The sequence below is a fragment of the Cloeon dipterum genome, chromosome 3, assembly GCF_949628265.1.
Source record: "Cloeon dipterum chromosome 3, ieCloDipt1.1, whole genome shotgun sequence".
In the NCBI taxonomy this organism is placed as follows: domain Eukaryota; kingdom Metazoa; phylum Arthropoda; class Insecta; order Ephemeroptera; family Baetidae; genus Cloeon; species Cloeon dipterum.
Window position 1 is genome coordinate 11,881,084 of NC_088788.1, and position 27,327 is coordinate 11,908,410.

Genomic DNA, 27,327 nt, shown 5'->3' on the forward strand with positions numbered 1-27,327 from the left:
TTCGGTTCTGCACTGCTCTCGCTCTCTATTTTTCCTTTCCCGCTCTCCCTGCATTCTCGCGGCCAAACTGCCCAATCGCTGGTCACATAATATTTTTGACCCCGCCCACATTTTAAAACATGTGTGAGGCTCCGGCGTCAAGAAAACATTGGCTCGTGTGAAAATGGAAAAGACCCCAACTCGAAAGGAAAACTAATTTGATAGGGTTATTTCGTCTCTTCACAATGAGCACGGTGAGTTAGAAACTATGGAAATGGACCTGCTTATTTTTAACTGTTCATCGATACGATTTTTTTTCCTAAATTTAAAAATAGATATGTACATACGAGACAAGATGCATCACTAAACTTGTCTGTTTTGAAAATTTTAAATAATCTTAAAATTCTCTCATTGATGCTAAGTTTTTCTTTGCAGATATCAATTTCGTCTACAATGACTAGGCAGCTGCTTGCAATTTTAACAAGAAATTGTTCGACGTCGGCAAAACCCCTTGCCAAACCTAGCAAATATGTGCCTAAAAAAGCAAAATATGTTAATGAGATCAACGATTACCTCCAATCGTCACCCTTTAGGAAAAGTGCTGACAGCATTCCATCCACCTTTAAAAACTGTAACAGTTGTCCTCCCGAAACGTTGATCTGCATCGATTCAACGACAGCTGGTGATAGTTTGGATTTTTTTTACTTTTTAACATTTTTCTTACTTAAACCATTTTCAGATACAATTGCGGATAGAATTGCTTCCAGTGCATCCTACATTACGTCTTCAATAGATCGCACACCAGTCTTGGAAATGTCTCCTGGTCCAGGTCTTGTTTCAAGCGAGCTGCTGAAAAGAGGAGTTAACAATTTGAGACTCTACGAGCCAAACCCAGTCCTGAACTCAAATCTCCAAGACCTGGCAAAGAAGAACAAACAGCGGGTCAATGTTTTCCCTCACGACTTAAATAGTTTGGCAAAGCTTATTTATGTTGACCAAGTCAGCAAAAGTGACAACATGGGCACCATAATGCACGGCATAAAGCGACTCGAGCCACCAGGTATGTGGCAAATCAAACATCTGATTAGATAAGACTGTATATCCTGAAGAATAATTTTTAGAACTAAAAATCTGGTATTGTATTGCAACTCTTTGTTATTTCCTGACAAGAACAATACCAAAAATACCTGACTGGAATATTTAAATACGTCTGCTGAATTGCTGATATCATTTTTTACATAAAAGTAATGACAGTTACAAATAATAATATATGATAGATGGCTGGTTTTTCATTGTCTAAAAGTGTCTGAAAATACTGGAATGTAAAACAATGGATCTACACCTCATCAAACCTAATATTTGCATAAAAACCCTCCGAAGTAACATTTTTTACAAGAAAAATACTTAAATTCGCATAACAATACTATATCATATTTTTTTTACTTCAGATGAAACCAGAAATAAAGACGTTCTAAATTAAATGTAACAATCTGTTTTGCTTTTCCAGAAATAACTAGCGTTGTTGTCGGAGCTTGTCCGAATCCCATATTCGTACACCTTCTGCCGTATATGACGGCAAACAACCAAGGCTTTCCTCAGTATGGGTTGACTGAGTACTTTTTAATCGTCCACCCTTACAATTATCTGGTAGGTAATATTGGGTACTGTTCTGTATCGTGTTTTTAACTAAATAGCATTTTACAGAGAATGAACGCAGAACCTGGAAAGCATTACTACAGATATAGGTACCATTCTGTTGCCACGCAAATATTCTACAACATTGAACTGCTGGAGAAGTTGGATCGAAAATCATTTTTGCCCTGGGAGAAACCCTATCAGCCGAAGCAACGAGATAAACAAATCAAGGTACCAAAGTATTGCCAGTGAATTGGCTGACATTTATAAATAAAACTATTCCTCAGCTCTTTACCCATGACGAGGAATATTTATATCTACTCCGCCTAACACCAAAAAAGCCTTCCTATGAACTGAGCCCACTGGAGAAGCAGCAGCTTTGGTACTTCTTGCGCTACAATTTGTTTGCGAGGAAGGCAGAGGTGTTCACGCTATTCAAGTAAGTGTTAAGTAAAGCTTAGAGAAACGTGTCTAAACTGTCACCAAACTGAGCAGAAAGTGGATCCCGGAATGCGTTTCTAGACTGGAGCAATTTGGAATTGACGAGAAAACCTGCATTGGCGAGCTGAGCCCTGATATGTTGCTGAGGCTGTTCCTGGCATTCATAAAATGGCCTGAATTTCCCTACTGCTCATTCAACTCTTCAATGGAAATGTCTTTCCTCAAGAGCAACTTCAATTTCATCGAATCTGCAAGTGAAAAGGAGCAGCTCGTACCTGTTGGTGAGAACAGCCCTTTTTTACTGAGGAAGGAGTTTTATTAATTAGACTACAATTCCATGAATTCAATTATTACTAGGTTTGTGAATTTTAGACAGACTTATTTCGAATCATATAGTCATCTCTTTTAAGAAAATAATTGTTTTAGACAGTTCATTAGCTGTCAGCCAATTAGATCGTTTTTTTAGTTAAAGTATTTTACCCTTAATATGGAATTTTGCGGAAAAACTAATGTTTTTTTATAAAAGGTTTAATTTTTTACGAATATAACTGCACATTTCGAGATCTGCAATATTTAGAATGACACAATAGGTGTGAATTTAAGATCAAAAATTTGTCAGGAGTTTCATTAGATAATTTTGTTACATCTTAAAATATTATACCACTTGATGATACAGCTCGAGCTCTCTTTTCAATGAGTCCCATGTTAAAAGAATTTCCTGACGCTTGCTAATCTTTCATTGAAATTTTAAAAACCAATATTTTGTGTTGCTTTCTTTGCTTTCTTGATATCAAGGAATTAAATGTCTAGGTGTAATAAAATCGATTCTTTTACTGGCGTAAAAAATATAGTTATCTGGCTAAATAAAGAACAAAACAATTTTGAGTTGGAAAATCTAAAATAAAATGCTTTATCTCTTGAGGAAAAGATATTGGATTATATATATAGCATTTTTTGAATCAAAAAATTTAGTTGGTTATGGACTTATCAGTCAATTTAGACGGTTTGGGTAGCTTTAGATGGTTTTATATAATTATAAATTTGGCTCAATTTTTTCTGTACTCATTTGACGATTCCCCAACAATTAGAAAGTTCAGTAAAAATGGTCGATTCTAAATTTCATAACTTAAAATAGAACTTAACAAAATCCAGTTACTCTAAATAGGGAAAACAAGGAGAGGTAAATCGAGATAAGTATGTTATCATAGTTGGTTTATTTTTCATAAAAAATTGGAGCATTTGGGCAAATAAATATACATATATAAATACTGCGGCTAAGGTCCGTTAGAAAATAACAGACATGAGGAAAGTCTTGACTGCGCCCATCAAATTGTCAGAGTCGGACTTGCAGCTCTTGAATTCAGCTGCACAGTCTCCGTTCGAACGTCCGACTTCCAATGCCCGCTGGTACTCGGACGAGTTGAAAATGTTCTCGGACGTGGCTTGGCTGGAAGCAGATAAAAATTCAAATTCCTCTCTTTGCGACAGTCATAAAAATCTTTACCTGGTGATGTCGCTGATGACCTTTTCGTAGTCAGAGGCGGCACCTTCCTTAACCTTCACGCTGGCCTTCTGCACGAAAGAGCAGAGAGCCCTTTGCGCGCAGCTCGCAGCGTCAATGTGGTTGGTGGCGAGAGCGTCGTTCAGTTTGCTGAGGAAAGCCACGGCCGCGCTGTCAGGTTCTGCGTCAGTGCCTGAAAATGATCGAAATTCAGATTTTTTCCCCTCTGCCGCTGCTCCTCAAAACTCACTCCTGGCTTGGTAGTTGTAGCAGTCTCGTCCGGTGTTGGGGAACAACAGTTTGGGCACCAGGAAGATAAGGCCCAGACCGATGGCACCGCCGACCAGAAGTCCACCCAGGTCGAGTTTCAGGGGAGAGGTGGCTCCGTACTGGCCGGTGCCGGTGCTATACGTGCCCTGCTAGGAAAGCGTTGGTAGAAAACCAAGTTTGCGTTTGATCAAAGGTCTTCTTACGGGGTAAATTGAGTTGGAGAGGAAGCCAAAGCGGGGACTGGCACCTGAAGCATCTTGGTCTTTATCCTTGGCCTGCAGTTCCTTGGCACTGGGAAGGAGGGTTTGCCTGGATTTTCTAACACGATTTAGCGTTATTCTCGAGGAACGGTGCACTTGAAATTAATTCAGACTAACTGACGTTAGATTTTTTTGTTCATTGTGATTGAAGAATTGAAATGTTTGATTCTAGGTTCTGTAATCCACGGAAGGTCGGAGAGGATGAATTCATTGAGTGAAGAACTCGTAACTTAAAAGACATCTGGATGCGTCTTTTATAGAGATAAAAATACTTTTATGTGTGAAAAGTAATAAATTTATCTTGAAAACATTGAAACTTGAAATCAAAATCATCAGATTTTCAATTAAAATCTAAATAATTTACAATATTATACCCAACACGCAAAATATCCAAGTCTTACCCGTGAGCAGGCTCGTTCTTGCCTGGGTGTGCGGCCGCCGCGCCGAGCACCACCACCAAACCTACGGCCAAAACCACTGCTTGCTTCTGAAACACCTTTGAAGTCCGTGAGTAAAGCGGTGCACTGCGAATCCCAATAGCAGTGCTTACCATGATGCTGGAGATGCTGAGATAGAACCCCGAATGAATGATGTAGCTTGGCAGGCGCCGTCTTTATAGTGTGTCGTCACTTTCGCCGGGCACGCATGCATGCGCTCCGCACAAAGCTGCATTGTGTCACTCGCGCAAATTGCCCGCGCCACACGCATTGTTGACACGGACGAAGCGTTCCTTCCATTCTTCGCCTGCATTGTCTTTACTTGCGAAGAGACAAGCGCTGCTCTTCTCGTGGTTATCGCACACCGAGCCAACACGGGTTACACGCCAGGAACATACTTGCGCCGAAACTCTCGTTTCACTCTCATTGTTGGAGCCACACGGAGTTACACAAACGCGCAAATGACGATGATGCGGAGGAGGCGGTCCTTTTGATGCTCTGCTGATTCCGGCTGCAATATTTTGTTGATGTAAACGCTTAATTGCTCTAATGATAGGACTTTTCAATCAAAGTCTGGCGGAAAATGAGAAGTGATGCAATCAATTTCTAATTTTAGCGTGTCTCGTTAGATTGAGAGGAAAATATTTGCACTAGTCTTTGGCCTGTTAATATAAAGAAGTTTCAGATTTGTTTTAAGAGGTTTTCTTGATTATTGCTGATGCTTGTATTTTAATTAAAACTTAACTGTCAACTCTAAAGCTACATAGTTATAAGTAAGCTAACATTAAAGTTCTGTTTATCTTCAGTTTGCAAGCTATATTTTTGCTATATTTCATATTTATAGTAAGTTAGTACTTTATATATAATACATGCAAAAAAGGAACATGCTCAATGAATTTGTGCACTTAAGCACGATTCAAACCTATTAATTTTTTAATAAAAAATAATATAGCAAATTATGGAGCTTTGAAGTATATGAAAGAGAAATCGTTTTTATAAAATTTAAATTATTGAGTGGCGTTCTTTAACCGAATATTGAATCAAATTTTCGTTCAACTACGATGGTTGCTTAAAAGTAGACTCTATTTGCCGAGATTATTGTATTTGATTATTCTCGCAGTACTAAATTCATAAATTATTTTATGGTTAAATAACACGCAAGAAAGGGTGAACAGAACTAGCAAAATACTTAAAAAATATTATTTTCAGTGTAATCTCTCGCCTCACTGAACCGTAAATTTGATTGATGTGTGATTTTTTGCATTCAATAACAGTCCAGATTTTTTAATTGGTACAAGAAAATCGCGAATATGTTTGTTAATTCTGATTAAAAATAGTTAAGCAAATTCGATTAAAAGGAAACCAAGCTTTTATTTTTGTCAGTAAATTCTTCTGGATTATTTACTTCCAGATATATATGACTATGTAAGAAATTTTCGGTGTACATACAAAAGCAGGAAATTTAATCGACTTAACTAATGTGCGCATATTTCATTTTGCAAATCCAAAAATGAACAATTGATAGATTTGTTTCATAACATTTTTTCTCTGTGTTAAAAATGATCCCTTAGTGATACAATTTTCAGTGTTTAATAAATGCTTCATCATTGCAATCACATGAGCAAAAGCAAAAATAACAAGCATAAACGCGCGAAACGAAATAATGAGTTGACGTGGGCATGAGCCACGCACTAAAGGTTAATAAATTAATGCAGCACACAATTTTTTTTACAATTGCTCGCTGATAAAGAGTATATTTTGATGCGCCTCAGTCTATCAGTTTTTGTTGTCTAGTAGAAAATAAATCCGCGCTCCAGGTGTCAACTTTCATTTATGAAATCTAGCCGCTGAAACTTGGGTTCGAATTTCATATGTAAGCAAAAATAAAGTTTTTTTATTTACTTCACCGACGGATTTCTCTTAAAATGTTGTAAAACAGTCCACTTATTTTACTTTACTTGTATTGTTTCGTTTTTGTTAATGTGCTTAAAGTCGTTCAGGTTCGACTGGCGGCGAAATGCGCACAAACAACTGTTGCGTCAATATTTTCGTGTCAATGTTGTGGAATTCAAGAATACTTATTCCGCTTCTCTCGTGAGATGAGCACCATACTTTTACTCGACGGCGCGGCATATCACGCAAACTTCCTACCTTAAAGCACCGCCGCGTGCTATTATTAGAAGTAGACTGCAGACGACACTCTCCGGAACATCCTTTCTTTCTTCCTACGTCCGGACTGTCGAAAATTGTGCAATTGCTAATTGCAACCGGACTCATGAGTTTCCTGAAAAGGGGGAGTTTGGAGTTAAAATAACTAGGAGATGCTGCCTGAGCAACTCACAATTCACACCGCAGCTACCATGGAGCGAACATCTCTCATCTTGTGTCTCATCGTTCTGATCACTCCAGTCCTGGTCTCCTGCAGGTAGGATTTACATAGAGGCTTTATCCTCAGTCGGAATTGTAACGACTGTATCTGTAGACCGCAAGACTTGGATCATCGAGATGGGAAACAATACTCTCTCTTTGGCGCCGATCGCTTCATTAAGTTCCAAAACGGGGAAGGAGACGACTTAAAGGTTTTTCCTCTCATTTTTAACCAAGTCGTTGAATTTCTAACTATTTTTACCATCTTTTAGGTTGATTTTTCATTCAGTGTGCCATTCGTGAAGTTGCCTCTGAGAAGAAGACAAGGCGACGGCAAGTCTTCTGTGGACATTAATCTGAAGGGATTGGCGGTGGCTGCCAGTCTCAGCGCCATATCTTCCTTCATGAGCTTCGTCACCTCAAATTACGACAGCACTCCCTCATCTGGACTGAAAATCTACAAGCACTGATATTTTCCTGCCAGTTCCATTTATAATGATAATTTATTAATCAAAATATGCGAAATACCTCTTGTAACATAGCTACTAATATTTATCGTGCTCATATTAATACATAGCTGATGTTTCTAGGAATTGTTAATTTAATGTAAGGTTATGCTCATTAAATTAAATTATTTATTTACATAATCTTATGGTATTTTAATTGTGCCAAAACCCATGCATTCAGTTATCGAGAAAATTTGCAAATGGTTTAGAAGCGAATGCAATTTTCACCAGACACGGTTTGCGATTGACGCATTTAAAGCGTCACACGCTCCAGTCGCACTAATAGCGATTGACACAAAATGCACATGGACAATCGACGCCGAAATGATTGTCATTGTGCTTGACGTTCGCTTCCTCGTCAGAAGGAAAGAGCTCGCACTCTTGTTTCTGCCGTAGTGGTGAAGGCATGAGGCTTGCAGCTCCACTCATCTTTGCGCTCCTCGTTTGGGCCCTTGTGGTTTATGGCAGGTAAATCTCTTACCAATAATTATTGCTTCTTTAACAAACTTATGGCTCCTTGACTTTACCCAATAGAAGCAAAATTAGAAAATTTTATTTCATTTTTGTTCTCTTATTGGACAGCAGCTGTTTTGTTTTGGAGTTCGTCATTTCTGATGAGGCTCAAGAGGCTAAAATAGCTGCTGCAAAGTACGAGAACGTTTGATCAATTTTCTTGTAGATTTCTGTCATCCATATCCTGTTTCGATAAATATGGAGAGGTTGCTAGAAAATCCTATTTTAGAATTTTTTTTAAATTCCTTGTTTATTAAAAGATTCAACACAGCTTCTGGTTAATTTTCGAGCATTAATGATGCTTTAGAAAATATTTTACTCCTTTCAGACCTCAGGGCAGAAAACGCATGCCAAGATCAGCTTTTGGATTCTCGCATCGAGGTCTGGGCGATGTGTCTGTGAGTTAATTCATTTATCCCGCTAAACTATTTAAGTGATTTTTGTCTCACCAATTTTAAAGCTGGGCCTAGGAATCAATCTGCCATTTGTAACGATGCCAGGCAACACCACTGATGGTTCTCCAGCGATTCAATTTAACTTGCGGGGCATTATCATTGCTGCTGGTATCGCCGCTGCCGCAGCTTTAATGAACCATGCACCGACGCCAATGCCGGGCCAACACTACGTTGGAAATATCTGGAATGTCACTCTTCCCCTTTGACATTGTTTGTTAACTTAATTTATTAAACCAATGGCCATAAACTTAATAAACTTTATTGTGTTTTTCTTGTTCTCTTTGTAACCTCTAATAAAAATACACAAAATTTTGACACCGTGTTAATAAGTCTTTGGATATTTCACTTGATCACTCGGCTCCTTCTATCATGGTAAGGACGGCTCCATAATTTCTTCGTGCTGCCAGGTCCGACGGTGTGTCGCCCAAAGCGTCCATTGGGTCGTGCGTAACCTTAGCCTCTAGCAGCAGCGAAACGCACTGCAAACGAGCAAAGAGTGCAGCCTATCGGATGCAAAAACACAATTATAAATGTCATTCACCAAATATAAAAAATTAAATTTACCAAGTGGAGAGGTGTCCTTCCGCTCGGGTCCGTTTGCGAGAGGTCTGCACCGGCCAGTTTGTATGACTTGAGTCTCACCACGTCACCCCTGGCAGCTGCCCTGAAGTTTAAAACAAACACACATTTTGTTTCCATTCTATTAGCTCTTCCAATTAAATCGCACTCGCAAATTTCGGTGCCGTAGTGGCCGGACTGCAGCGAGGCGCCGAACGAGCGCATCACCGAGATAGTTTCGTGGTGGTCGAAGGCGACCGCGTCCATCAGGGGTGACCGGCCGTGTCTGTCCAGCACGTCCAGCGACGCTCCTGCCAGCAGAAGGTGTCGCACGATGCCGGCGTCGCCCTCGGCATTCGCCACGTGCAGCGCCGTGCGTCTGTCGCCGAGCGTCGCGCTGTTGATTTCAGCGCCACTCTCCAGCAGCTCCTCGACCCTGGCGACGTCCTTGCTGGCCACGGCCGCGCACAGTCGGGCTGCCATTAATTCACTATCGATCTCGTCCTCCTGCTGTGCATTATTCCAAAATTTCATTAAAAAAGGAAATAAAATATGAAGATTTGTATCACACTTAGAGAGCGGACAATTTTTGGTTAGTGATTATTTTTCATGGAAATAGTTCCTTAATTTTCAATATTTTTTAGTTTTAATAGTTTTTCAAGCCATTTACAAAAACTCTAATTCAACTGGGAATGTCTTGAGGGCTTTAAAAGCCAATTTAGATGGTTTGTGGGGGAAAAGACGTATTTAAGTGAAGCTCGAAATGCGTTGGTGTTACTCATTTTGTACCCAAGAACCGAAAGAAAGCTCAGAAAAAATTGGATTTGATAGATGAAAATGAAATATTGCTTACTTTTGCATGGTTCCCGTTGTAATTATTTGCTTTGGGCACTGTCAGTTCTCCTCTGAGACAGCTCTGCATCATTTGGCGCTTGGTGCCGATGTCCCACTCGCTCTTTGACAGGACGTAGGCCAACTTGGTCAGCGCCGCCTCGGGGGTCATATCCGATCCGTTGGTGACCCCGACCTCAGTGAGTGCCTTTCCCGTCTCATAGACGTTCATGACAAGTCCCTGCTGGCACTGCGTGCAGTTGACCAGCACCACGCCGCGAGAGGTGGCGGCTTTGAATTCGCTGAGCAGGTCTTCTCGATTGGAAGGGACGTTTCCGGCGCCGAAGGACTGCAGGACGGCGCCCTCCAGGGGGGGCTGCAGGAATGCGCGGACCATCTGGGTTGTGATGCCGGGGAAGAGGCGAAGCAAACCGACGTTTCTGTTTAGGGTCGAGTGCACCGAGAAGCTGTCAATCCTCGCAGGACGGATGATGATTTTGAAATCAACTGCATTAAATTTTAGAAATTATTAATAAATTTGTCTTCAGAATTCAAATCAAATTCCTGTACGTGAAAAAATTATTTTTTCCTGAAAAATTACTCACCTTCAATTTTAACTCCAACGGTGGCCAGGGGTCTGCAGTTGGGCGAGGCGAAAGCCCTCAGTGAACCGACACTGGCCTTGACAGTCCTGTTTCCTCTGAGCAGAACGTCTCCAAAGAAAACGGTGACTTCGGGAATCTCGCAGTTACCAGCCAGAACCAGTGCGGAGAGAAAATTGCTTTTGCCGTCGCTCCGTGCATCAACCATTGGAATTTGCGACCCAGTGATGATCACCGGCTTGGACAGATTTTCCAGCATGAAGGACAACGCTGACGCGGAAAAGGCGAGTGTGTCCGTGCCGTGGAGGACGACAAAGCCGTCGAAAAGGGTGTAAAATCGCTGGTGATGCAAGACTTTTAAAATTGTTTTAAATAAGGCGTCAAAATACTTCACTATACCTTGATGTCCTCGGCCATTTTGCTCCAGTCTTCCATGGTCATGTTGCTGGAGTCCAGCAAAGGATCGTACTCCAGGATGGAGTAGATGACCCGTCGCTTTCCTTCGATGTGTCTAATTTTGGTGTTGAATAAGTTAACAAAAAATAGAGGTCAAGGTCTTTTCTTACGGTAGCGCCAGAGGGGCATCGGTAGCATCAGATTTGAACTTTGCTTGTGCGTACGACTCATCGTGTAGATCAGGGTAGCGGCGCAGTGAGTGCACGAGTGCATTTGCCGTTGGTGCTAATGCTGTTTGAAAACAGTTTAGCATCAATGAACATCTGGACTTGTAAATTATTTGCCTGCGACAAATATACTCTATGGCCTTAATTTTGTTTAGTAAATTTAGTTTAACAAATATTCATTCCAGAACAAAAGTTGAAGAATTCATTAAAATACTTTTATGTTCCAGAAGGCAAATCGATGCAGAAAAAGATATATCTCAACGGTTGCCACTATAGTTGACTAAGGTAAGGGCACTTTCCGTCTCTCTAATTTTTTGAAGACGCGGAACTCGATTAAACTACGCCTTTAAATGGTACACAATACTACAAGTCTCTTCCTTGGCTAGATCAAGAGCTATCAAAAGGTCGGCGTGCCATAAATTGTCAATACTATTAAAATGTAATATGTTCGACTTTCTAATTGCATTTGCAATCACTATTACTGCAAAGTTCAAGAATCAAACACTGACGCGCTATATTATTGTTCCGTAAACGCCGTAAATGCACTATATTGTTTTGATTGATATCCCGATGATATTTCCTGAATCGATATGACGGATAATTCCATATAATTCTCTTCTGGTTTTGTTATTAAAATGAAAAAGCGAGAAAGTAATAAGATTTGTCTTGTGCTGTTAAATTTTGTACGTTCAATAATTCTCAATCTCACTAATTATTTTGTCTGTTAATTTCTGGAAGTAAAATATTTAGCAAATTCTGGCAGTTTGATGATGTACCTACGATTCATACTTTTACAGATAAACCATAAACTCTAACTATACCTGAATATATGTTTTTAAATTAATAGATTGAATTGAAGAAAATTTTGGTTTAATTTTTTTTTAATCCCAGTTGCGAACCTCTAAAAAATGATTTGAGAAGATCTTTCAAACATAAATAATCTCCCTATATTTGAACTAATCTAAATAAAAACTCACCTCCATTGCCGTTTCGAACCATTCCAATCGTACCACCGGTGTACAAAACGAGAACCCTACTCTCGGTGCAGGGATCAAAAGAAAAGCTGAATGTGCGTCTGGAAATCCGAGAAATGCAAGCGCTGGGAATCTCAGAGGCCTTTCCGGCCGCCTGCCTAGCACGAGTAGCCATCCCTTCAGTGGCACGGGTAAACCAGAAATGATGAACGGACCGCGCGCTCTACTGATTATGAAGTCTCTCTTCTCTTGGCGTGTTGGGAAAACAAGTGGCGGTGGAGCTGCACCGATGATTGAGTGAGTCAATACTCGAAGATCTCTTCCGCCGTCGAAATTTGGAATTCAGCCAAAATTCAAATTTAATTTTCAGAAAAAATCATTACTCTTAATAAAATCTGTTGAGTTTATATTTTACGAAAATTTTAAATATAAATAAAGTAAGATAAAGGGGCGTTAAAATTGATTTCACGGTTGATATTTATCAATTAATAATTTAAAATTTTCAGCCCCATATTCATAATTATATTTCTGATTTTGCTTTCCATCATAAGTCTTGTCATAAAAGATAACAAGAAAAAAAATTACTCCACCCTCCTGCGGGGTTAACAGAGACTTATTTAGTCAGAGTCGACGTGACTTTTATCCCGGACACCCATCCGCTTTTTTCTTGCGACATTTTATAGTGGCTCTTGAGGTTCGACGCAAAAGATCAGATTTTTCTTTCATCATCATTATTTTATCCCATAAAAGTATTTTTCCGATTAAGCAAAAACCTCCATGTTTACTTAGCGCAAAATCATGCTGGTTATAAAGTTTCAAAATTTTTCTGAATTAACGCCAAGCTTAAATTAGCATAATGAGACGCAAGAAAATTTGCCTCTGTGCGTCGCGTTAACTCATCTGTGTGTGCAAAGTGACTCTAATTTGATTTGCGTTCCATCTACGACCCGTGTTGCTTTCTAAACGCGATTTTGTTGCTGTTGAGACGTGCGTCAGGTGTTTTTCGATTGTTTGTTGTGCGCGGACGTTTTGTTTGTTTTAGAGGGCACGAGATGCTAACAGCGAATAAGTTATTGACCGTCGGCGACTTTCCTCCTCGTTTAGACAGCCAAAATAGGATTCAAGCCAATATAGGAGAGACAGGCCCAAAAATTAATACTTTTAATGAATATTGAAAAGAAAGAAGAAAGTAAATAGAAAATACTTTGATATTTTTTGGAAATATTTGGTTTTGTAGAAGTGTCTTAATTGTTAATCAACGTAATATTAAATTATTTACATTTTTTATCAAATTTTTTTCAATGAATGTGATGTGTTCACAGCCTTAATATTATTGAAAATATCTTGTCCAAGAAATATTTTTCTCCTATTAGCTGCGGCTATTACGTAGCTCCTTCCAGTTATACAATTTATTCAAGAGGCGATTAGGGAGGGGCAAACGGAATGCTTCGTTGGAGAAAAATACTACTCGATCCAAAGCACTCTTGATATAAATCATCGCCGGCTAAAATCTCACTCTATCAAACAGTCCTTTCAGTCGCGTCAGCCAGTCAGTGTCGGCGCAGAAAATGTGGCTGGTGATCGCGGCCTGCCTGGCCGTTTTCCAAGGGGCGATTGGAGACCTCAGTTGCGCCGTAAGTTAATTGGTTTTCGTGTTAATTACTGGTGATTTTTCTCATTTCTAGAAGCAGCAGCATAATAAGTTTACTTATTAATCAATAAGCACGAAAATTTTGAATAATTCTATTGAAATCATAAATTGTTAAGTTTTTCTGCTAATTTCACATAAAACGCCACTGAAAGTGTCAGCGAGTAAAGGTCAAAGATGAAAAGCAAGATTAAAACTTTCCAGTTGCTGTTGCTACTCGAAATCGAGAAGCTCTAAAACCATCATTTAAAAATTAATTTTTTCTGCCACCAGTCCTGCAAGAATTGGAAGGACGGTGTGCTGAACGTGCACATTGTTCCGCACTCGCACGATGACGTAGGCTGGCTGAAAACCGTCGACCAGTACTACTACGGCAGCAGACAGGGGATTCAAAATGCCGGCGTCCAGTACATTCTGGACACCGTGGTCTCACAGTTGCTGCACGACCCTGCGAAGCGGTTTGTCCAGGTCGAGACAGCCTTCTTTTGGCAGTGGTGGCAAGAGCAAAACGACCACATGCGCCACCAGGTCAAGCAGCTCGTCTCGAACGGACAGCTTGAGCTGCTTGGAGGTGGATGGGTCATGAACGACGAGGCTGTCACGCACTATCAGGTATTAATTTATCAAAAAAGTAGTGCAGGCTTCAAAATTATTTATTTTCCTTTCTACTCATTTTACAATGGCCAATATGGCTACTTTCAACTCGCACAATAAGCAAAATTCAGGCATTTTTTTATTTTCATTTTTTGTCGAGGTAAACCTTATGGTAAATTCTCAATTGGCTTGCATAGCAATTAATATAATGTGCCATTCTTACATAATGGGTACTTGATTGAAACGCCAGACATTTGTCCATTTAAAGCCGCTGGAAAGGTGTGCAAACCAGCAAGTATCATAGTAGCGAGTCGGCGCCGGGGCGCCTTCCAGCCCGTTGAGCTATTTGAGCATTTCGAGTCACTAAACTAACAACTTTTAGCAATCTCTGACATTGAGCAGCCAGTATTAGATCCCAAAACTGCTCAAATATCTCCCATTGCTTTGACACTCCTGAGAATGCCTCAACAATGCGAGCCAACGGGCTGGTAATACATGTATTATTTGCATTATTTACTAGAGTGCGAGAGGCACTGACTTTCGTCGTCCTGTGAAGAGTTAACTTTTTTCAGTGAGCGTGCAAACACAAAACTAGCCGTGCGCAAGAGCGCCATCAGGTGGCGGCCACTAGATTATAGGAATTTATATTCCTTTCCACCTTAAAAGAATTCACATCTTCATCACAATGACCACGTTTTAAATTTTTTAATTATAAACTTCGCTCTTAATTTTATTTTATTTTAGTTTTGCCCAATCTAAATGACAACAATTTTTATAGGCAACAGTCGATCAATTCACGTGGGGATTTAGAAGACTGAATGACACCTTCGGCTCATGCGGTGCGCCTCGGGCTGGCTGGCAAATCGACCCGTTCGGCCACTCGCGCGAAACGGCCTCCCAAATGGCCACAATGGGCTTCGACGGCCTCTTCTTCGGCAGACTCGATTATGCAGACAAAACGCAGCGTCTGAAGAACAAAACGGCGGAGATGGTGTGGCAAGGCAGCCCGCAAAATCTCGGCAAGCCGGCTGAGCTGTTCACTCACGTCCTCTTCAACAACTACTCGCCTCCGCCTGGCTTTTGCTTTGATCTTTTGTGTGGCGACGAGCCCTTCATCGACAGCAAACACAGTCCCGACTACAATGTGGATAGGAGGGTAGCCAAAACAAATTTAATGCTCTCTTGATTGCGCGGAAAATTAACACGTTGATCGCCGCAGGTCAAAGAGTTTGTCGACTACGCCAAAAAGCAGTCTGCTCACTACACGACAAACAACATCATCATGACCATGGGCGAAGATTTTAATTACCAGGATGCCAATGCTTGGTACAAAAACCTGGATAAACTCATCAAGTAAGTAGTATAGTTTCGATTTAATTTTCCCAGTAATAAAACTTGAATTATTTATTTAAAGTTGAACGACTGGAATTTAATTGCAATTCCAAGTAACTGATTTAAATAATTTCATGGCAGATACGTCAATGCCAAAAACCCAGACTTGAACCTGTTCTACTCTACCCCCACGTGCTATCTCCAAGCAGTGAACTCTGCAAACGTGACGTGGTCCACCAAAGACGACGATTTCTTCCCTTACCCAAGTGATCAGCACTCGTACTGGACCGGTTACTTCACGTCCCGACCAACTCTGAAGTTCTTCGCCGCCCAGGGCAACAATTTCCTGCAAGTCTGCAAACAGCTCTACGCTCTGACAGAGCTTGGACCTGAGGACTGGGCCGATCTGACCGCAATGAGGGAGGCGGTCGCGATGATGCAGCACCACGACGCAATCACGGGCACGGAACAGCAGCACGTTGCTCAGGATTATGCCCTGCGCTTGAGTAGAGGATTTGATGAATGCCATTTTGCAACTGAAGCTGCAGTTACGTAAGGAAATTTTAATTATTAATTTAATTTGTTGAGATAAAATCCGACATTTTAATTCTGTTTTCAAGAGCGCCAATTTTTGTCTGAAGCTCTAGCTTTTTTTCAAGAACATAAATTGAAAAGAATTAATAATTGTTTGGTTTAAATCTGTTATAATGAAATTATTTTAAACGTCTTATTTTTCCATTATTCTCTATTTGGAAAAAAATAATTTTGTTCTTGCAGAAAATTGTTGACTATTAACTCTACGCAGCCCACACTGGACTTTGAGTCGTGCACCCAGTTGAACATCAGCCAGTGTGCAACCACAGAGTCCTCTGACCAGTTTGTGGTGCTCGTCTTCAACCCTCTGTCCCGCTCTGTGTCCCACCATGTCCGAATTCCGGTCACCATGTCTTCCTACAAGGTTTTCGATACGATTGGTGTTGAGGTCAAGGCCCAGATGGTTCCTCTGCCGGAGCCAATGCTGCGGCTGCCGGGCAGAGTGAGCCCTGCAAAGCAAGAGCTGGTGTTCATTGCTGAAAAACTTCCACCTCTGGGCTATACCACCTTCTACGTTCAGAAATTGGCTGGAAAATCCATGCTCGCCTACGCTGAGAAAGGTCCTGAGAGGCTTACATTGAAAAATAAGGTATACGTTTCTGATCTTCAATAAACAAAAATAACTTTTTTACTCTGTAGTTCATGGAGGTTTCTGTCAACGAGATAACCGGAGACTTGTCTGAAATCGTTGTTGACGGCGCTCAGCAAACAATCGATCAATCATTCTACTTCTACGAGGGTGCCGTCGGCGACAACGAAGAGGCGAAGAACCGCTCATCAGGCGCCTACATTTTCCGTCCGGCGGGAGATGCAACAAAGGTTGCCAAGCAGGCCAAAACTGTCTCCTACAAGGGCCCCATCGTCCAGGAACTGCAACAGACCTTTAGCCCTTGGGTCAGCCAGGTCGTTCGGCTTTATGAGGATGACCCCCAGCACCTTGAGCTCGAGTGGCTCGTGGGACCAATCCCGATTGAGTGAGTTTGCTATCAAGTTCTCTCTTTATTAAAATAAAAAAATCAGGAATAGCACCTAAAAATAAATTTTCAAGTTATTTTTATTGTTGATGGAATGTAATAAATTTTAAATGCAGTTTAGTATATTTGCTCAAAAAATTTTAGCAATGCATATGAATGTAAATGAGAAAACATTTAGGTTATATCAACAGTTAGCAACGTCAAAATCACTATTGAGTATAGTTTTAAAATTGATCAACTGAAATTAATATTGCAATTTTGCCCGTTCGCGTGAGAGGTTCTAAAACGTGTCGTAGACCGCTTAAGAATGATTTATAAGCTTTTTGTTAAAAAAATTGAGCATTTAGAATCACAATTGTTTTTACTGCGTTTAACAAAAATAACTTTTTCCCCGCAGGGATGGCAAAGGCAAAGAGGTGGTGAGCAGGCTGGCCATCGACTGGAAAACGGACGGAATCTTTTACACCGACTCCAACGGCAGGGAAATGATGACTCGCAAGCGGCGGGAAAATCTGACCGAGCCGATCGCGGGCAACTACTACCCCGTCACGACTGCTGCCCTTTTGGCGAGTGGAGATCAGATGTTGGCCGTTTTCCCCGACCGCGCTCAGGGTGCGTCCAGTCTTCGTGACGGAGAACTCGAGCTGATGGTGCACAGGCGTCTGCTGAAGGACGATGCTTTCGGGGTGAGCGAAGCCCTCAACGAGACCGCGTTTGGCGAAGGTTTGGTCGCCCGCGGTCGCCATATCGTGAAGCTCGGCTCGAGGAGTCTCAAAGCTGAACAGCGCCGACTGGCTCAGCAGCACAATGTACTTCGACCCTGGCTGCTCTTTGCCCCGACTGATTTGACGGCGAAGCAGTTTGCCAAGGCGTACAAAACATCGGTGAGTAATCTCTGACACAGTGAATTGTGTTGATTCAAATAATGGCAATTTCGCAAAACTGTTTGCTTCAAATCATTACATTTTCGTATTTTTTAAATGTGTAAATATATGACGTTAAAAACAAAGCCTAAGAATGCGTTAGAAATCTTAATTTTTTATTAATTTTAATTTTTTATGTGATGTGATTATATCCAATTTTGTTATTCCTATGAATTCATAAAAAATCCACTTAAATTTTTTTAAATGAAAATTTAATTATAATAAAAAAATATTATTTTAAAAGTATTTAAGTTAACATTGCAAATTTTCTGGAACGAAAATAATCAGCATCAAACTGCCTTCTTTTCTGCTTGCAGTGGTCTGGGCTGTCCGCAGCTTTGCCTCCCAACGTCAACCTGCTAACTCTGGAACCGTGGAAGGGCCGCTCGCTGCTTCTCCGCCTCGAGCACCTGCAAAATCGAGATGACGATGAAGTGCTCTCCAAGCCTGTTACTGTCTCGCTAAAAAGTTTGTTCTCTGGATTCAACGTGACCGCCGCGAGAGAAACAAGTTTGGGTGCCAATCGCTGGCTCAGCGACGTTAAGAGAATGGAGTGGGAAATCGACTCCAACGAAATCGGCCTGGACAGCAACACCTTGGCTGGAGGCCTCGATGACGATTTCAATGTTACCCTCACCCCCATGCAAATCAGAACCTTCATCATTGACGTCACTGCGAAAAAGGTTTAATAAAGTTAAAATGTTATCATCAACAATTTTCAGTTTAAATAAAATTAAAAAATAAAAATCTAAATCTTTCATTACAGAAATTCAATTAAATTCGACAGGCAAAGATACAGATTAAAATTTGAAGAGAATTGGAACCATGGATTGAAAAGTTTGAATTGAAATATTTATAACCGATCTTTATCTTTTTTCGCGTTGGATTAAACAATGAAAAGTGAAACCCCTCTAAAATAGCTTGCTGAACTCTTTTTACCGTCTGAGTGCATGAATCAGTCAGGCAAATTCCTACATAGTTTTCTACGATATTTGTTTAGTTTTGTAAGTATATAAAAAGAGATGCTCGTGAGATCTGAACATCTGAAGGGCTGAAACTTTGCTGCTGTCGAGTATTATAGAATCACAAAAATGAAAAAGATATTTTCAAATTCTTGTTTATTTAGAAATGTTCGCGATATGCAAGGAAATATTTTCTGCCTGGAAACTGGCCTTTTTCCTGAAACGCAATTTGCTCGCACTTGGCAACAGCGTCAAAGGGGAATGAAACTCCATAAACTTTTGCTCGATGACAGCAGCGACGGTACAGCTCGATTACTTTTCCTCGTACTCCTTTCACTCCACTTTAAAACAGCAAAGCGAAAAAAAAAAGGAAAAATTGCATCCGATCGTAGAGAGTTGATTATCAGCGCCGGGCTGTGCACATTTGCTGCCTCTCTTGCTGGTTGGCGCGCGGCCTTGCTCTTTTTGCGCGCGCCCTTGATCGCGAACAGCAGGGGCAGATGGCTCCACGGGCAGAGCGCTCGCTTTCCCGGGCGCTTTCCCTCTTTGCACTTTCCCGTGTCGGGTCGGGCCGCCAGTGACAGCGCGTTTCCCAGCAGCAACATCAGGACTCCATTGCGGCGGGCAGCGCGGGCCCGACTTGCTCATTGTTGCTCTCACTCGTCTCGACCGATCAAGCATGTTGCATCGGACTGCGTGAGCCGCAGGATTCGACTTAAGGTGAGACACAGATTGGGGCTGCAGCCTCGCTGGCCGGGAAACGAGTTTTATCGACGGATCTCGCGCTGGAGCTGAGCAAACAAACGTAAATTATGCACAGCCTCTTTTCGCCCCCGTCTGGAAACGCCCTTTTGTGTTGGCAAAATCGGGATTTCAGGTAATTTCAAATCGTTGATGCCTACCCTACTGGAGTTTCAGTCAAAAGTAATTAAATTATAAAATAAAAATAAAAATTTTAAATTAAAGTGGAAATTTCAGCGTTTAAGATTAAAAAAGGGGTGCTTTTAACTTTTATTATCGTGTTTACTTTAGGTGCGTAAAACATTTTGCCGAGCGTAATTGTAATTTACACTTTTTAATCAACGCGATGAGGCATTAACGCGCATTTTGCTTTTAAGTGCGGCAAGGCGCGTGCTCGCTTATTCTCCTTTTTTTTAAGAGCCATTGAGCCTCATTAGAGTGAGAGCGTGGGTGTATTCCAGCCTGCGACGAACGCGTGTTTTCGACGGGAGGACCCTTTTCTGCGTCGCGAAATCCACAACTGAAACGCATTTGAGATGAAAATCTGGCGCCTGTGCCGACGTGTGGATGCTGAGCGTCTGTTGCAGACGAAAATCAATAATTCAAGGCAGAGCGGGGCAGAGCTCTGCCCCTTCTGTACACCGCGCGCGCGACTCAGAGGAGAGAACAACCTTCCATACATTAACCCGACAACGAGACAGAGCAGACACGAGAGCATTTTGCTCTCTTTGTAGTCGCGAGGGAGACGAGAATGCATAGACGCCAATAAGTCGAGTTTTCCCTTGCCGATGCAAAGTCGCCGTTTGTTTCGACCGTAAAACATACACGGAGGCAGGTGCGCGAATCTGTAGAAAATTGGTCCAGTTCAAAAATCTCGAGGGGTGCTATTTTGCATTTTTGGAATGCGTTCAATAGTGTGTTGGGCCTCATTTGAATCGTGCTCCCCTTTTTTCCAGCTAAAGCTCAGCAGGCATTCAGGAAGCGAAAATGGCGATCGTTTGTGACAACACGAACAAATGTGCCAAAGCAGGGCTCATTTTCTTCAACCTCATCTTTTGGGTAAGTTCCAAAAGCGTGCTTGTATCGTAAAATATAGTGACTTTCCGCCCCGGCGTCGGTCATTATTCATTACGACCGCGCGGCAAGCCACTCTCTGCAGTGGCTTGCCTCAGCCTCTTTTGTTCCACGAAATAACTTGATGGCAGCAGGAAAAAATTTGGGCCCATATGTTACTTTCACTTGCAAACTGTTTTCCTCCTTTCTTTTAAAAGCGGCGCATTTTCAGATTGCCTGAAATAAAATATCTCAATTTGTGAGAGAGAGGAAAAGGTTTATATATATTTCCATTAAGTGAGGTACTTAAATTGAGCAGCAGAGCTTTCCTGCAAAAAATTAACACTGTATATGCAGCAATGTACAACGTCAGTCACGAAGAGCGATTAAAATGCACTTTTCTGCAGAGTGTGATTAAAAAAAAGTGACGGATTTTATGAATGTCGTCCTTCCCGACAAGAAAACACTTTCTTACAAAATTGAAAAGCTTTTTGAGTTCAATTTACTTGCAAAAGATATAATGAGAGAAAAGTTTTGCTGCTTGCATTGCAAAATTAATTGGAAGAAAATGTTCTACAAGCTGTCGAGAAAATGAATTCCCTTTGGATTCAAAGTTAAAAATGCAAAAAAGACTAGCAAACTGCGAAAACGCAGGACATTTAATATTGAAAAAAATAAGGAATAGCTGGCCAGTGCTCTTCAAAATTTATTTATCCTATTCTTAGTCAACAGCGCAGAGTGAAACAATAATTTATTTTTCATTTTTAATGTAAAAAATCTTTGTTATATTTTTGTTATTAAAATATTTCATTGAAGAGGGTTTGCAGTAGGTAGTCATTTTAAAATCAATAGAATTAAATTTCCCCCAGCCTGTGTTTTTATCCTTTTTTCTTTTCTTTTTAAGTATTGGGTTATGTTAAGTTTTTAGGAGACGTAATATGTTCAAAAGATTTTGTCAGATTTGCTGTATTTATTTGCTCAGCATTGAGTTCTGTCAATTTTATCTGATGGCTGGTAGTTTTAGAATCCTTTGTAAATTAAAATTAATTTTATGGATTTTGTTTTGCATGTATAGTTCATAAAAATAATAAATTGTTTCTCTTCATTTATATCACTTTTTCATTCAGCACCAAGGTGTAGAGCCATTTAGAATATTTCCTTTTAAAGAAAATCCTTTCCTTCGTACTTGATTCCAGGCGTCAGGTGCCGCCCTTATCCTCCTGGGAGCATCGATGTTGCTGGACCAGGGCCAGGCAGTGTTGCTTACGGCCGTGGCCTCACCGGGAATGCCGCCGCTGCTGCTGGTGGCCTTCGGGCTGGTCGGCCTGGGCAGCGTGGTACTCGTGGTCGGCATCCTTGGCTGCTTCGCCGGCCTCGTCGAGCAGCTGAACAAATGCCTGCTCGGCACTTACTTCACCTTCCTGTTCCTCGTGTTCGCGGCCGAAGTGTCCCTGGTGGTGGCAACTCTCCTGTTCCGCGAGCAGACCATCTCCGGCCTCGAGTCCCGTCTGCGCGACCGTCTGCACAACCAGTTCAACCGCACTGGACACGAACACTTCTCGGACGCTTATAACTTTGCACAGTACAAGGTACGCACACTAAAATTATCTTTCCAGAGCAGGCCAAAAATAAAAATAAAATAGTTTTTTTTGCTAAATATTTTTGCAAGATATTATGTGTTCGTCTGATTTTGGTTTCCGTGGTATAACTATTTTGAGCTTTTTTCAATTTGAAATTAAATTTGAGGGAGATTTAAGGAGAGAGGTGCTTTCAGATCCTTCAGTATGTACTACATTCAAAGAATTATTTTTCCAAAAGTTAGAATAATTTTTGAGGTAATATTTTGAAATCAGCAATGCCATGTTTGCGCAAGAAAGTGATAATAATTGACCAGATGAAAGGCCTGAATTGATAAGAAATACAAACCTGGGCACATATTTTTTTCTTTTATTTGCTGACGGTGCTGTTTCAGCATTAATAATTCTCCGCTTGAGGGTTTTAAAAGTAATGGCCCACTGGCTTGCCAAAAAATAAACACTTTTACGAAGAGCACGAACAAGGACGTCTCTTAGATGGTGTCGTTTTAGGATTGAATAGCCCAGAAAACGTTAGGAATTTTCCTCATTTCGTGGTTTCGACGCCTGAAAGTTTTACAGGCAACGTGCTTGGCAAGGCTGTGCACCCGGTTGCATAAGTATCCCATAAAAATGTCGTACAAACTTTTTATGGCGACCCGTAATTTCAATAAACACCGTTCAGATTCCACGTTCTTACACCAAATTGCTGAGGAGCATACTTTGAAATTTTAAACTGTTAGCTTCACGCTTCATAAACTTAAAACCTATTATTTTTGTTTCGGTTTTACGATTTCATTATATTTTTTTAGCATTTGATCATAAGCGGCATTTATGGACTAACAAAAAGAGCGAAATCATTACAATATACTAAAGCATATGACGCAAACAAAAAATGTGCACAAAAATCTACAATTTCCTTAAAAATCACTAATATTTCTCTGCAACTGTCAATATTTTCGTCAGGAAAAATTAGAAATTTTTTAATTGAATATCTTTTACCTTTAGCATTGAATTTATTGTTCTCACAATCAAAAAATGGTAATTTATGTCAAAAGTACAGGAAAGAAATAAATTAACAATTTCCCATGTTTGCCAAATTTTCGTCCCAAAAGAAAATTTAAATGCACCAAAAATAAAACTATATCGCCCTTTTTATCTCAGAGAAAGCTTATTTTAGCGGGAAACCCGACTAATTTAGTCTAAAACATTGTCTAAAAACTATCCTTTTGATGCGTTTTACTTTGCCAAAAGTAAATAAATTTGATAAAGTCAAATCTAAGAAATTTATAAAAAAATCGATCTCAACAAACGGCGCATTTTTTCTCGCAGTTCGAGTGCTGCGGCGCGACCAAGGTGCAGGACTATGAGCTGTGGGCCAAGATGCAGCAGCCAGACAACGGACAGAACGGACCCCGCGTGCCAATCACGTGCTGCATGGTGCAGAAGACGACCACGCCGGACGCTAGCATGCACGGAATGCTGATGGGCATCGACATCGACGAGTGGCGCACCGCGCGGCCCGTCAGGAGCGACCTGTGCCAGAGCCAGGGAGTTAGCGAGGCACGCCACGAGCGAGGATGTCTGCAGCCGCTCGAGGACTGGTTCAAGGACAAGAGCCTGCTCGTGCTGGCCGTCGGACTGGCAGCCAGCCTCCTTCAGGTGAGACCTGATTTTTTTATTTGTTAGAAACAAAACGTTCATCTACTCGAGGTTGATTGCGTTCTTTATAGGAAAAAGAATTCGTAACACCAAAATGCTATATTTCAACCCCTTAAAAACTGCTGGAATTTTGTATTCTATTTAAATTAATATTGTTTTAATTTTGAAATAATTTGGGGTGTTAATTTTAGCCTGAACGTTTGGATAATTTAAATTATTTTTAAGCCTTGACGAGGAAGCATGCTTTTTAAGACATTTATTTTATATTTTAAATGTTTAAGGGGTTGGGGTAAGCACCCCTAAATGATTCAGCTGATCAGGGGAGATTGAGATGAGTCTAACGGTATGCAGTTTTAGCAATTCTGGTGATTAGAACCCGAGATTTGGAGTTGACACTATTTTCTAATCACAGAAGAGTTGAAAAATTCGTGATTTTTTAGAGTTTCGAAGCGTGTCGTTTCTCGAAAATGAAAAATAACACCACTCTGAAATTTTCACACAAGGTTCAAGTCATTTTACTTCACGGAATACGGTGCACTAAATACGCCGGAACTGCTTGAGTTAATTAAAAATATCTGAAATCAACAAGAGATGTTTTTCATTTTCCAGTCATGATTAAATTTTTATATTTTTTCTTAACGCGTGATACGCACGTGTTTCAGATCCTGGGCATGGCTTACACAGCGTGTCTCTGCAAGGTGGCAGGAAAGTAAAGAAACATACATCAAAACATCGCCAAAGAAAATGAAAAGAATGGAATGTACGTTTCGCGCGGTACATTCGACATCACTCTACATGTTCAAGATGAGGAACCAGTCCTATTAATTTTAATGTAATTCTCGATGCCAAAATATTGATCCTGTCCTTTACACTTAGTTGATTCAGCCTTCTTGGGAGTAATTAGGTTGGCGCACAATTCAAGCTCATGAACTTTACTCAATCGGAATTTTTGACCATTTTTCGCAAAACCAAAGTACGCTTGCTTTTGGTTTGCTCTTGTGTTCTGAGATTTTACGAAGACAAACCTTTCGGCCAAAGGCCCCTCATTATATACAAACATATTTACATAATTATTACGTGATTTTTAAAATTCTTTTATGGATCTCATATAATCTATATGATTATAAATTTTATTGCTCTTCGGGCTCTTTGTAAGAAATTTTAATGGTATTTTAATAGTAACGATAAGAGTCGAAAAAAATACTGTAGACTAGTTCATTTATGAATTAATATTACCATGTAATGTCCTAGCTTTAACGAAGCCCCATACAACACACACATTAAACGTTTTAAATAAAATCAAATAACGGAACGCGCTCAAGTTTGCGGACTGAGCGGATGCAGACACCAGGCACAAACGTAATTATAAGGCACAAAAAATCCCACCTATTGAAAAGGAGCAAAACTCAAGCAGACGGCAAAGGAGAATATGCCTGTTGGGGAGATATATCGAGTTCCAATGCCAGTGCAGGCGGACCAGAAGGCTGAACCAACCCCAACAGTTGTTCATGTCGTGTAACACGTCGTATATATATATATACATAATAAGCCCAGCCAGCCTGAGTGGAGCAAACAACCCTCCTAATCTGGCCCTCCGTCAGCAGAAATGCATGTAAAAGTGTATCAAACACACTCACTCTATAGTTATTCGTAGCACCCAGATGGAGTTGTTGGATGTGTCGGTGCAGTACGTGTGAAGGTGTAGCAATAAAAAGAGAAGCGGTCGCAACTATTGTACTAGAACCAAATTCCTGATTGATCTTTTCTTTCCATTTTGCGAAATTACATCCCAAAGAAGATAAATTAAATTATATTACTTTTTAATCCGGAAATTATGGTGTGTGTTCTTTACTTTTTTCGCTGCCATTCCTGATATAATGTTTGATGAAAGATGAACTTATCAGCATGCCCGCTTGATGAACAGGGCCAAAAACTTGCTTGCGAAATTTTAATTGTGTAAAGAAGTTTAAAAAGAATGGCAGGAAACTGCTGTCATAAACAAAAATTTCTCAAATTCTTGAAGAGGAGACAAGGGACAATTGGGTTCTGATATTGATCTCCATGCAAAATTTTATCTATCATCTCGACATGTTTTGGCTCCAACCGACCCAATTGAAACCATTACAGGGAAACCAACAAGGACAAGTCAGTAGTTTTCTTCATAATAAAAAATGCCTGCATAACCGTATACAAGTGAAAAAACATTCTAACTCACCGACGACTAAGAAATTCTTTTTTTAACGTCTTAAAATGTTTTGTAGCATTTTATAAATAAGACAAATAGGTGTGTATATTGCAAAAGCTTTATTTAGTAAATCTTAAAATAAAAAGTTTTGAGAAAAATATCACATGTCGAGAGGATCCTCTGGACAGTTGTCTTGCGAAGTAATCAAAAATTTATCCGCAAGCTGATTGGCAGCAATCACACGTTCTACCTCGGTCAGTGTCGCATTATCAGGGAATCTTTCACGAGTAAGAACCCAGGCGAACTCTACAAAAAGCGCAATTTAAGTTAGGAGGAGGGTGTTTGATATTTTAATATCACGACTACTTACGGACATTTTCGCCGACAATCTCAGCGCAAGACCAGACAATGGAGTATCTCGTGTAGTCAGTTTCCAGAACCCAGTACGGCGCTGCGAAAGTTCCTGCACAAATTCGAATTAATGAAATATTACATTCATTTGGAAGAAAGCGCACAAACCTGCACTGGGGAAATTCACAAGCAGCTTTGCCTCTCCAGTATCGCTGTCGACAACGGCGTTTCCAACAATAATTTCAGTTTGATTGGTGCTGAAAATGTGTATTTTATAATTTAAATAAACTTATTTAGTCTCAAAAACTTACTCTGCATTAATAAGGTAATTCCTGACTTCAACGGTTCCGTTAGGATTGAGGCCATAGGTAGCAGAAACGCACACTCCATTCTGCTCAAAGAAGGTGAAGTACTTCTTCTGTTCGTACCATCTGTTTATATACTAAAAGAAGAATCTTCAGTTTAAAATTTTTATATCGCTTTTAGGGGACTTCTTACGTTGGGAATATCAAAGTTCTGTTGGACGGTCACAGGCGGGCAGGGGCCTGGACTGACGATTTGAGCGCTGGCGCCGACAACGAGGAGAGCTAATGCGGCCAAGTACCTCATTTTCTGATGTCAAAAGATCAGTGGAAAATCACTCAAAATTAATATAATATTCTACCTTGCTGCTGTGGGTTGCTGATCAGTAGATGAATCTGTGTGTAGTGGAAAGCTGAGCGCATGTGCTCGATTTTATACTAATTATTATCTGATAAGCCATTAGGCAAATCAAATATCTT

At 40.5% G+C, this 27,327-nt stretch overlaps 7 protein-coding genes across 12 annotated transcripts; 4 read left to right on the top strand and 3 right to left on the bottom strand.

Annotated features, from left to right (window-relative positions):
- Positions 1-124: 124 nt before the first annotated feature.
- mtTFB2 (mitochondrial transcription factor B2) lies at positions 125-12,155 on the top strand. Of its 2 annotated transcripts, none has more exons than XM_065484918.1 (8): positions 125-233; positions 415-661; positions 719-1,039; positions 1,487-1,626; positions 1,684-1,845; positions 1,902-2,053; positions 2,110-2,336; positions 11,206-12,155. In XM_065484918.1, the coding sequence occupies exons 1-8, from the start codon at positions 225-227 to the stop codon at positions 11,256-11,258; spliced, it is 1,311 nt and encodes a 436-aa protein (XP_065340990.1). In that variant the 5' UTR covers positions 125-224; the 3' UTR covers positions 11,259-12,155. The 2 variants fall into 2 exon arrangements, with proteins under 2 accessions (XP_065340990.1, XP_065340989.1); XM_065484917.1 differs by lacking the exon at positions 11,206-12,155 and adding an exon at positions 4,259-4,415.
- Positions 3,251-4,785, bottom strand: LOC135940149 (uncharacterized). Of its 4 annotated transcripts, none has more exons than XM_065484925.1 (6): positions 4,637-4,785; positions 4,488-4,582; positions 4,030-4,135; positions 3,807-3,975; positions 3,560-3,749; positions 3,251-3,502 (listed from the first exon to the last, which is right to left on the bottom strand). In XM_065484925.1, exons 1-6 carry the CDS (start codon positions 4,637-4,639, stop codon positions 3,340-3,342), a joined length of 726 nt encoding a protein of 241 aa, XP_065340997.1. In that variant the 5' UTR covers positions 4,640-4,785; the 3' UTR covers positions 3,251-3,339. The 4 variants fall into 4 exon arrangements, with proteins under 4 accessions (XP_065340997.1, XP_065340995.1, XP_065340998.1 ...); XM_065484923.1 differs by having other exon boundaries at positions 4,030-4,144; positions 4,637-4,776; XM_065484926.1 differs by having other exon boundaries at positions 3,807-3,972; positions 4,637-4,774.
- Positions 6,388-7,537, top strand: LOC135940152 (uncharacterized). The gene is made up of 3 exons (XM_065484929.1): positions 6,388-6,948; positions 7,006-7,102; positions 7,163-7,537. The coding sequence occupies exons 1-3, from the start codon at positions 6,845-6,847 to the stop codon at positions 7,358-7,360; spliced, it is 399 nt and encodes a 132-aa protein (XP_065341001.1). The 5' UTR covers positions 6,388-6,844; the 3' UTR covers positions 7,361-7,537.
- Positions 8,652-12,127, bottom strand: LOC135940145 (L-asparaginase 1). Its single transcript, XM_065484914.1, has 8 exons — positions 11,956-12,127; positions 10,922-11,042; positions 10,755-10,866; positions 10,359-10,695; positions 9,776-10,260; positions 9,092-9,432; positions 8,929-9,028; positions 8,652-8,867 (listed from the first exon to the last, which is right to left on the bottom strand). The coding sequence occupies exons 1-8, from the start codon at positions 12,125-12,127 to the stop codon at positions 8,715-8,717; spliced, it is 1,821 nt and encodes a 606-aa protein (XP_065340986.1). The 3' UTR covers positions 8,652-8,714.
- A 1,275-nt stretch (positions 12,156-13,430) lies between the features above and the next one.
- Positions 13,431-18,764, top strand: LManII (Lysosomal alpha-mannosidase II). The gene is made up of 9 exons (XM_065484909.1): positions 13,431-13,586; positions 13,874-14,212; positions 14,973-15,350; positions 15,414-15,547; positions 15,668-16,078; positions 16,304-16,709; positions 16,760-17,094; positions 17,492-17,978; positions 18,335-18,764. Exons 1-9 carry the CDS (start codon positions 13,521-13,523, stop codon positions 18,704-18,706), a joined length of 2,928 nt encoding a protein of 975 aa, XP_065340981.1. The 5' UTR covers positions 13,431-13,520; the 3' UTR covers positions 18,707-18,764.
- Positions 18,765-19,488: 724 nt separating this feature from the next.
- On the top strand, positions 19,489-25,757 carry LOC135940148 (tetraspanin-9-like). 2 transcript variants are annotated; one of them, XM_065484920.1, is made up of 5 exons: positions 19,489-19,699; positions 20,677-20,779; positions 21,970-22,362; positions 23,680-24,009; positions 24,672-25,757. In XM_065484920.1, exons 2-5 carry the CDS (start codon positions 20,708-20,710, stop codon positions 24,720-24,722), a joined length of 846 nt encoding a protein of 281 aa, XP_065340992.1. In that variant the 5' UTR covers positions 19,489-19,699; positions 20,677-20,707; the 3' UTR covers positions 24,723-25,757. The 2 variants fall into 2 exon arrangements, with proteins under 2 accessions (XP_065340992.1, XP_065340994.1); XM_065484922.1 differs by lacking the exon at positions 19,489-19,699 and adding an exon at positions 20,377-20,555.
- A 539-nt stretch (positions 25,758-26,296) lies between these two features.
- Positions 26,297-27,297, bottom strand: LOC135940151 (apolipoprotein D-like). Its single transcript, XM_065484928.1, has 6 exons — positions 27,210-27,297; positions 27,044-27,157; positions 26,857-26,987; positions 26,714-26,802; positions 26,565-26,657; positions 26,297-26,500 (listed from the first exon to the last, which is right to left on the bottom strand). The coding sequence occupies exons 2-6, from the start codon at positions 27,152-27,154 to the stop codon at positions 26,355-26,357; spliced, it is 570 nt and encodes a 189-aa protein (XP_065341000.1). The 5' UTR covers positions 27,155-27,157; positions 27,210-27,297; the 3' UTR covers positions 26,297-26,354.
- Positions 27,298-27,327: the final 30 nt, after the last annotated feature.

What these genes read in the sequence shown, in the direction of transcription:
- LManII (XM_065484909.1), top strand. Translation starts at nt 13,521, where the DNA reads ATGTGGCTGGTGATCGCGGCCTGCCTGGCCGTTTTCCAAGGGGCGATT. An exon ending in GGCTTACATTGAAAAATAAG is followed by an intron (nt 16,710 to 16,759) that starts GTATACGTTTCT and finishes TTTACTCTGTAG; the next exon opens with TTCATGGAGGTTTCTGTCAA. An exon ending in CCAAGGCGTACAAAACATCG is followed by an intron (nt 17,979 to 18,334) that starts GTGAGTAATCTC and finishes TTCTGCTTGCAG; the next exon opens with TGGTCTGGGCTGTCCGCAGC.
- mtTFB2 (XM_065484917.1), top strand. An exon ending in GAGGTGTTCACGCTATTCAA is followed by an intron (nt 2,054 to 2,109) that starts GTAAGTGTTAAG and finishes CAAACTGAGCAG; the next exon opens with AAAGTGGATCCCGGAATGCG. An exon ending in GGAGCAGCTCGTACCTGTTG is followed by an intron (nt 2,337 to 4,258) that starts GTGAGAACAGCC and finishes GTTTGATTCTAG; the next exon opens with GTTCTGTAATCCACGGAAGG.
- LOC135940148 (XM_065484920.1), top strand. Translation starts at nt 20,708, where the DNA reads ATGGCGATCGTTTGTGACAACACGAACAAATGTGCCAAAGCAGGGCTC. An exon ending in ATAACTTTGCACAGTACAAG is followed by an intron (nt 22,363 to 23,679) that starts GTACGCACACTA and finishes TTTTTCTCGCAG; the next exon opens with TTCGAGTGCTGCGGCGCGAC. An exon ending in TGGCAGCCAGCCTCCTTCAG is followed by an intron (nt 24,010 to 24,671) that starts GTGAGACCTGAT and finishes CACGTGTTTCAG; the next exon opens with ATCCTGGGCATGGCTTACAC.
- LOC135940151 (XM_065484928.1), bottom strand. Translation starts at nt 27,154, where the DNA reads ATGAGGTACTTGGCCGCATTAGCTCTCCTCGTTGTCGGCGCCAGCGCT. An exon ending in TGTGAATTTCCCCAGTGCAG is followed by an intron (nt 26,658 to 26,713) that starts GTTTGTGCGCTT and finishes GAATTTGTGCAG; the next exon opens with GAACTTTCGCAGCGCCGTAC. An exon ending in GATTGTCGGCGAAAATGTCC is followed by an intron (nt 26,501 to 26,564) that starts GTAAGTAGTCGT and finishes CGCTTTTTGTAG; the next exon opens with AGTTCGCCTGGGTTCTTACT.
- LOC135940145 (XM_065484914.1), bottom strand. Translation starts at nt 12,127, where the DNA reads ATGGCTACTCGTGCTAGGCAGGCGGCCGGAAAGGCCTCTGAGATTCCC. An exon ending in ACAACGGGAACCATGCAAAA is followed by an intron (nt 9,433 to 9,775) that starts GTAAGCAATATT and finishes AATAATGCACAG; the next exon opens with CAGGAGGACGAGATCGATAG. An exon ending in TACGGCACCGAAATTTGCGA is followed by an intron (nt 9,029 to 9,091) that starts GTGCGATTTAAT and finishes TTTAAACTTCAG; the next exon opens with GGCAGCTGCCAGGGGTGACG.
- LOC135940149 (XM_065484923.1), bottom strand. An exon ending in CTACAACTACCAAGCCAGGA is followed by an intron (nt 3,750 to 3,806) that starts GTGAGTTTTGAG and finishes GATCATTTTCAG; the next exon opens with GCACTGACGCAGAACCTGAC. An exon ending in GTCATCAGCGACATCACCAG is followed by an intron (nt 3,503 to 3,559) that starts GTAAAGATTTTT and finishes ATCTGCTTCCAG; the next exon opens with CCAAGCCACGTCCGAGAACA.
- LOC135940152 (XM_065484929.1), top strand. Translation starts at nt 6,845, where the DNA reads ATGCTGCCTGAGCAACTCACAATTCACACCGCAGCTACCATGGAGCGA. An exon ending in CCAGTCCTGGTCTCCTGCAG is followed by an intron (nt 6,949 to 7,005) that starts GTAGGATTTACA and finishes CTGTATCTGTAG; the next exon opens with ACCGCAAGACTTGGATCATC. An exon ending in GGGAAGGAGACGACTTAAAG is followed by an intron (nt 7,103 to 7,162) that starts GTTTTTCCTCTC and finishes ACCATCTTTTAG; the next exon opens with GTTGATTTTTCATTCAGTGT.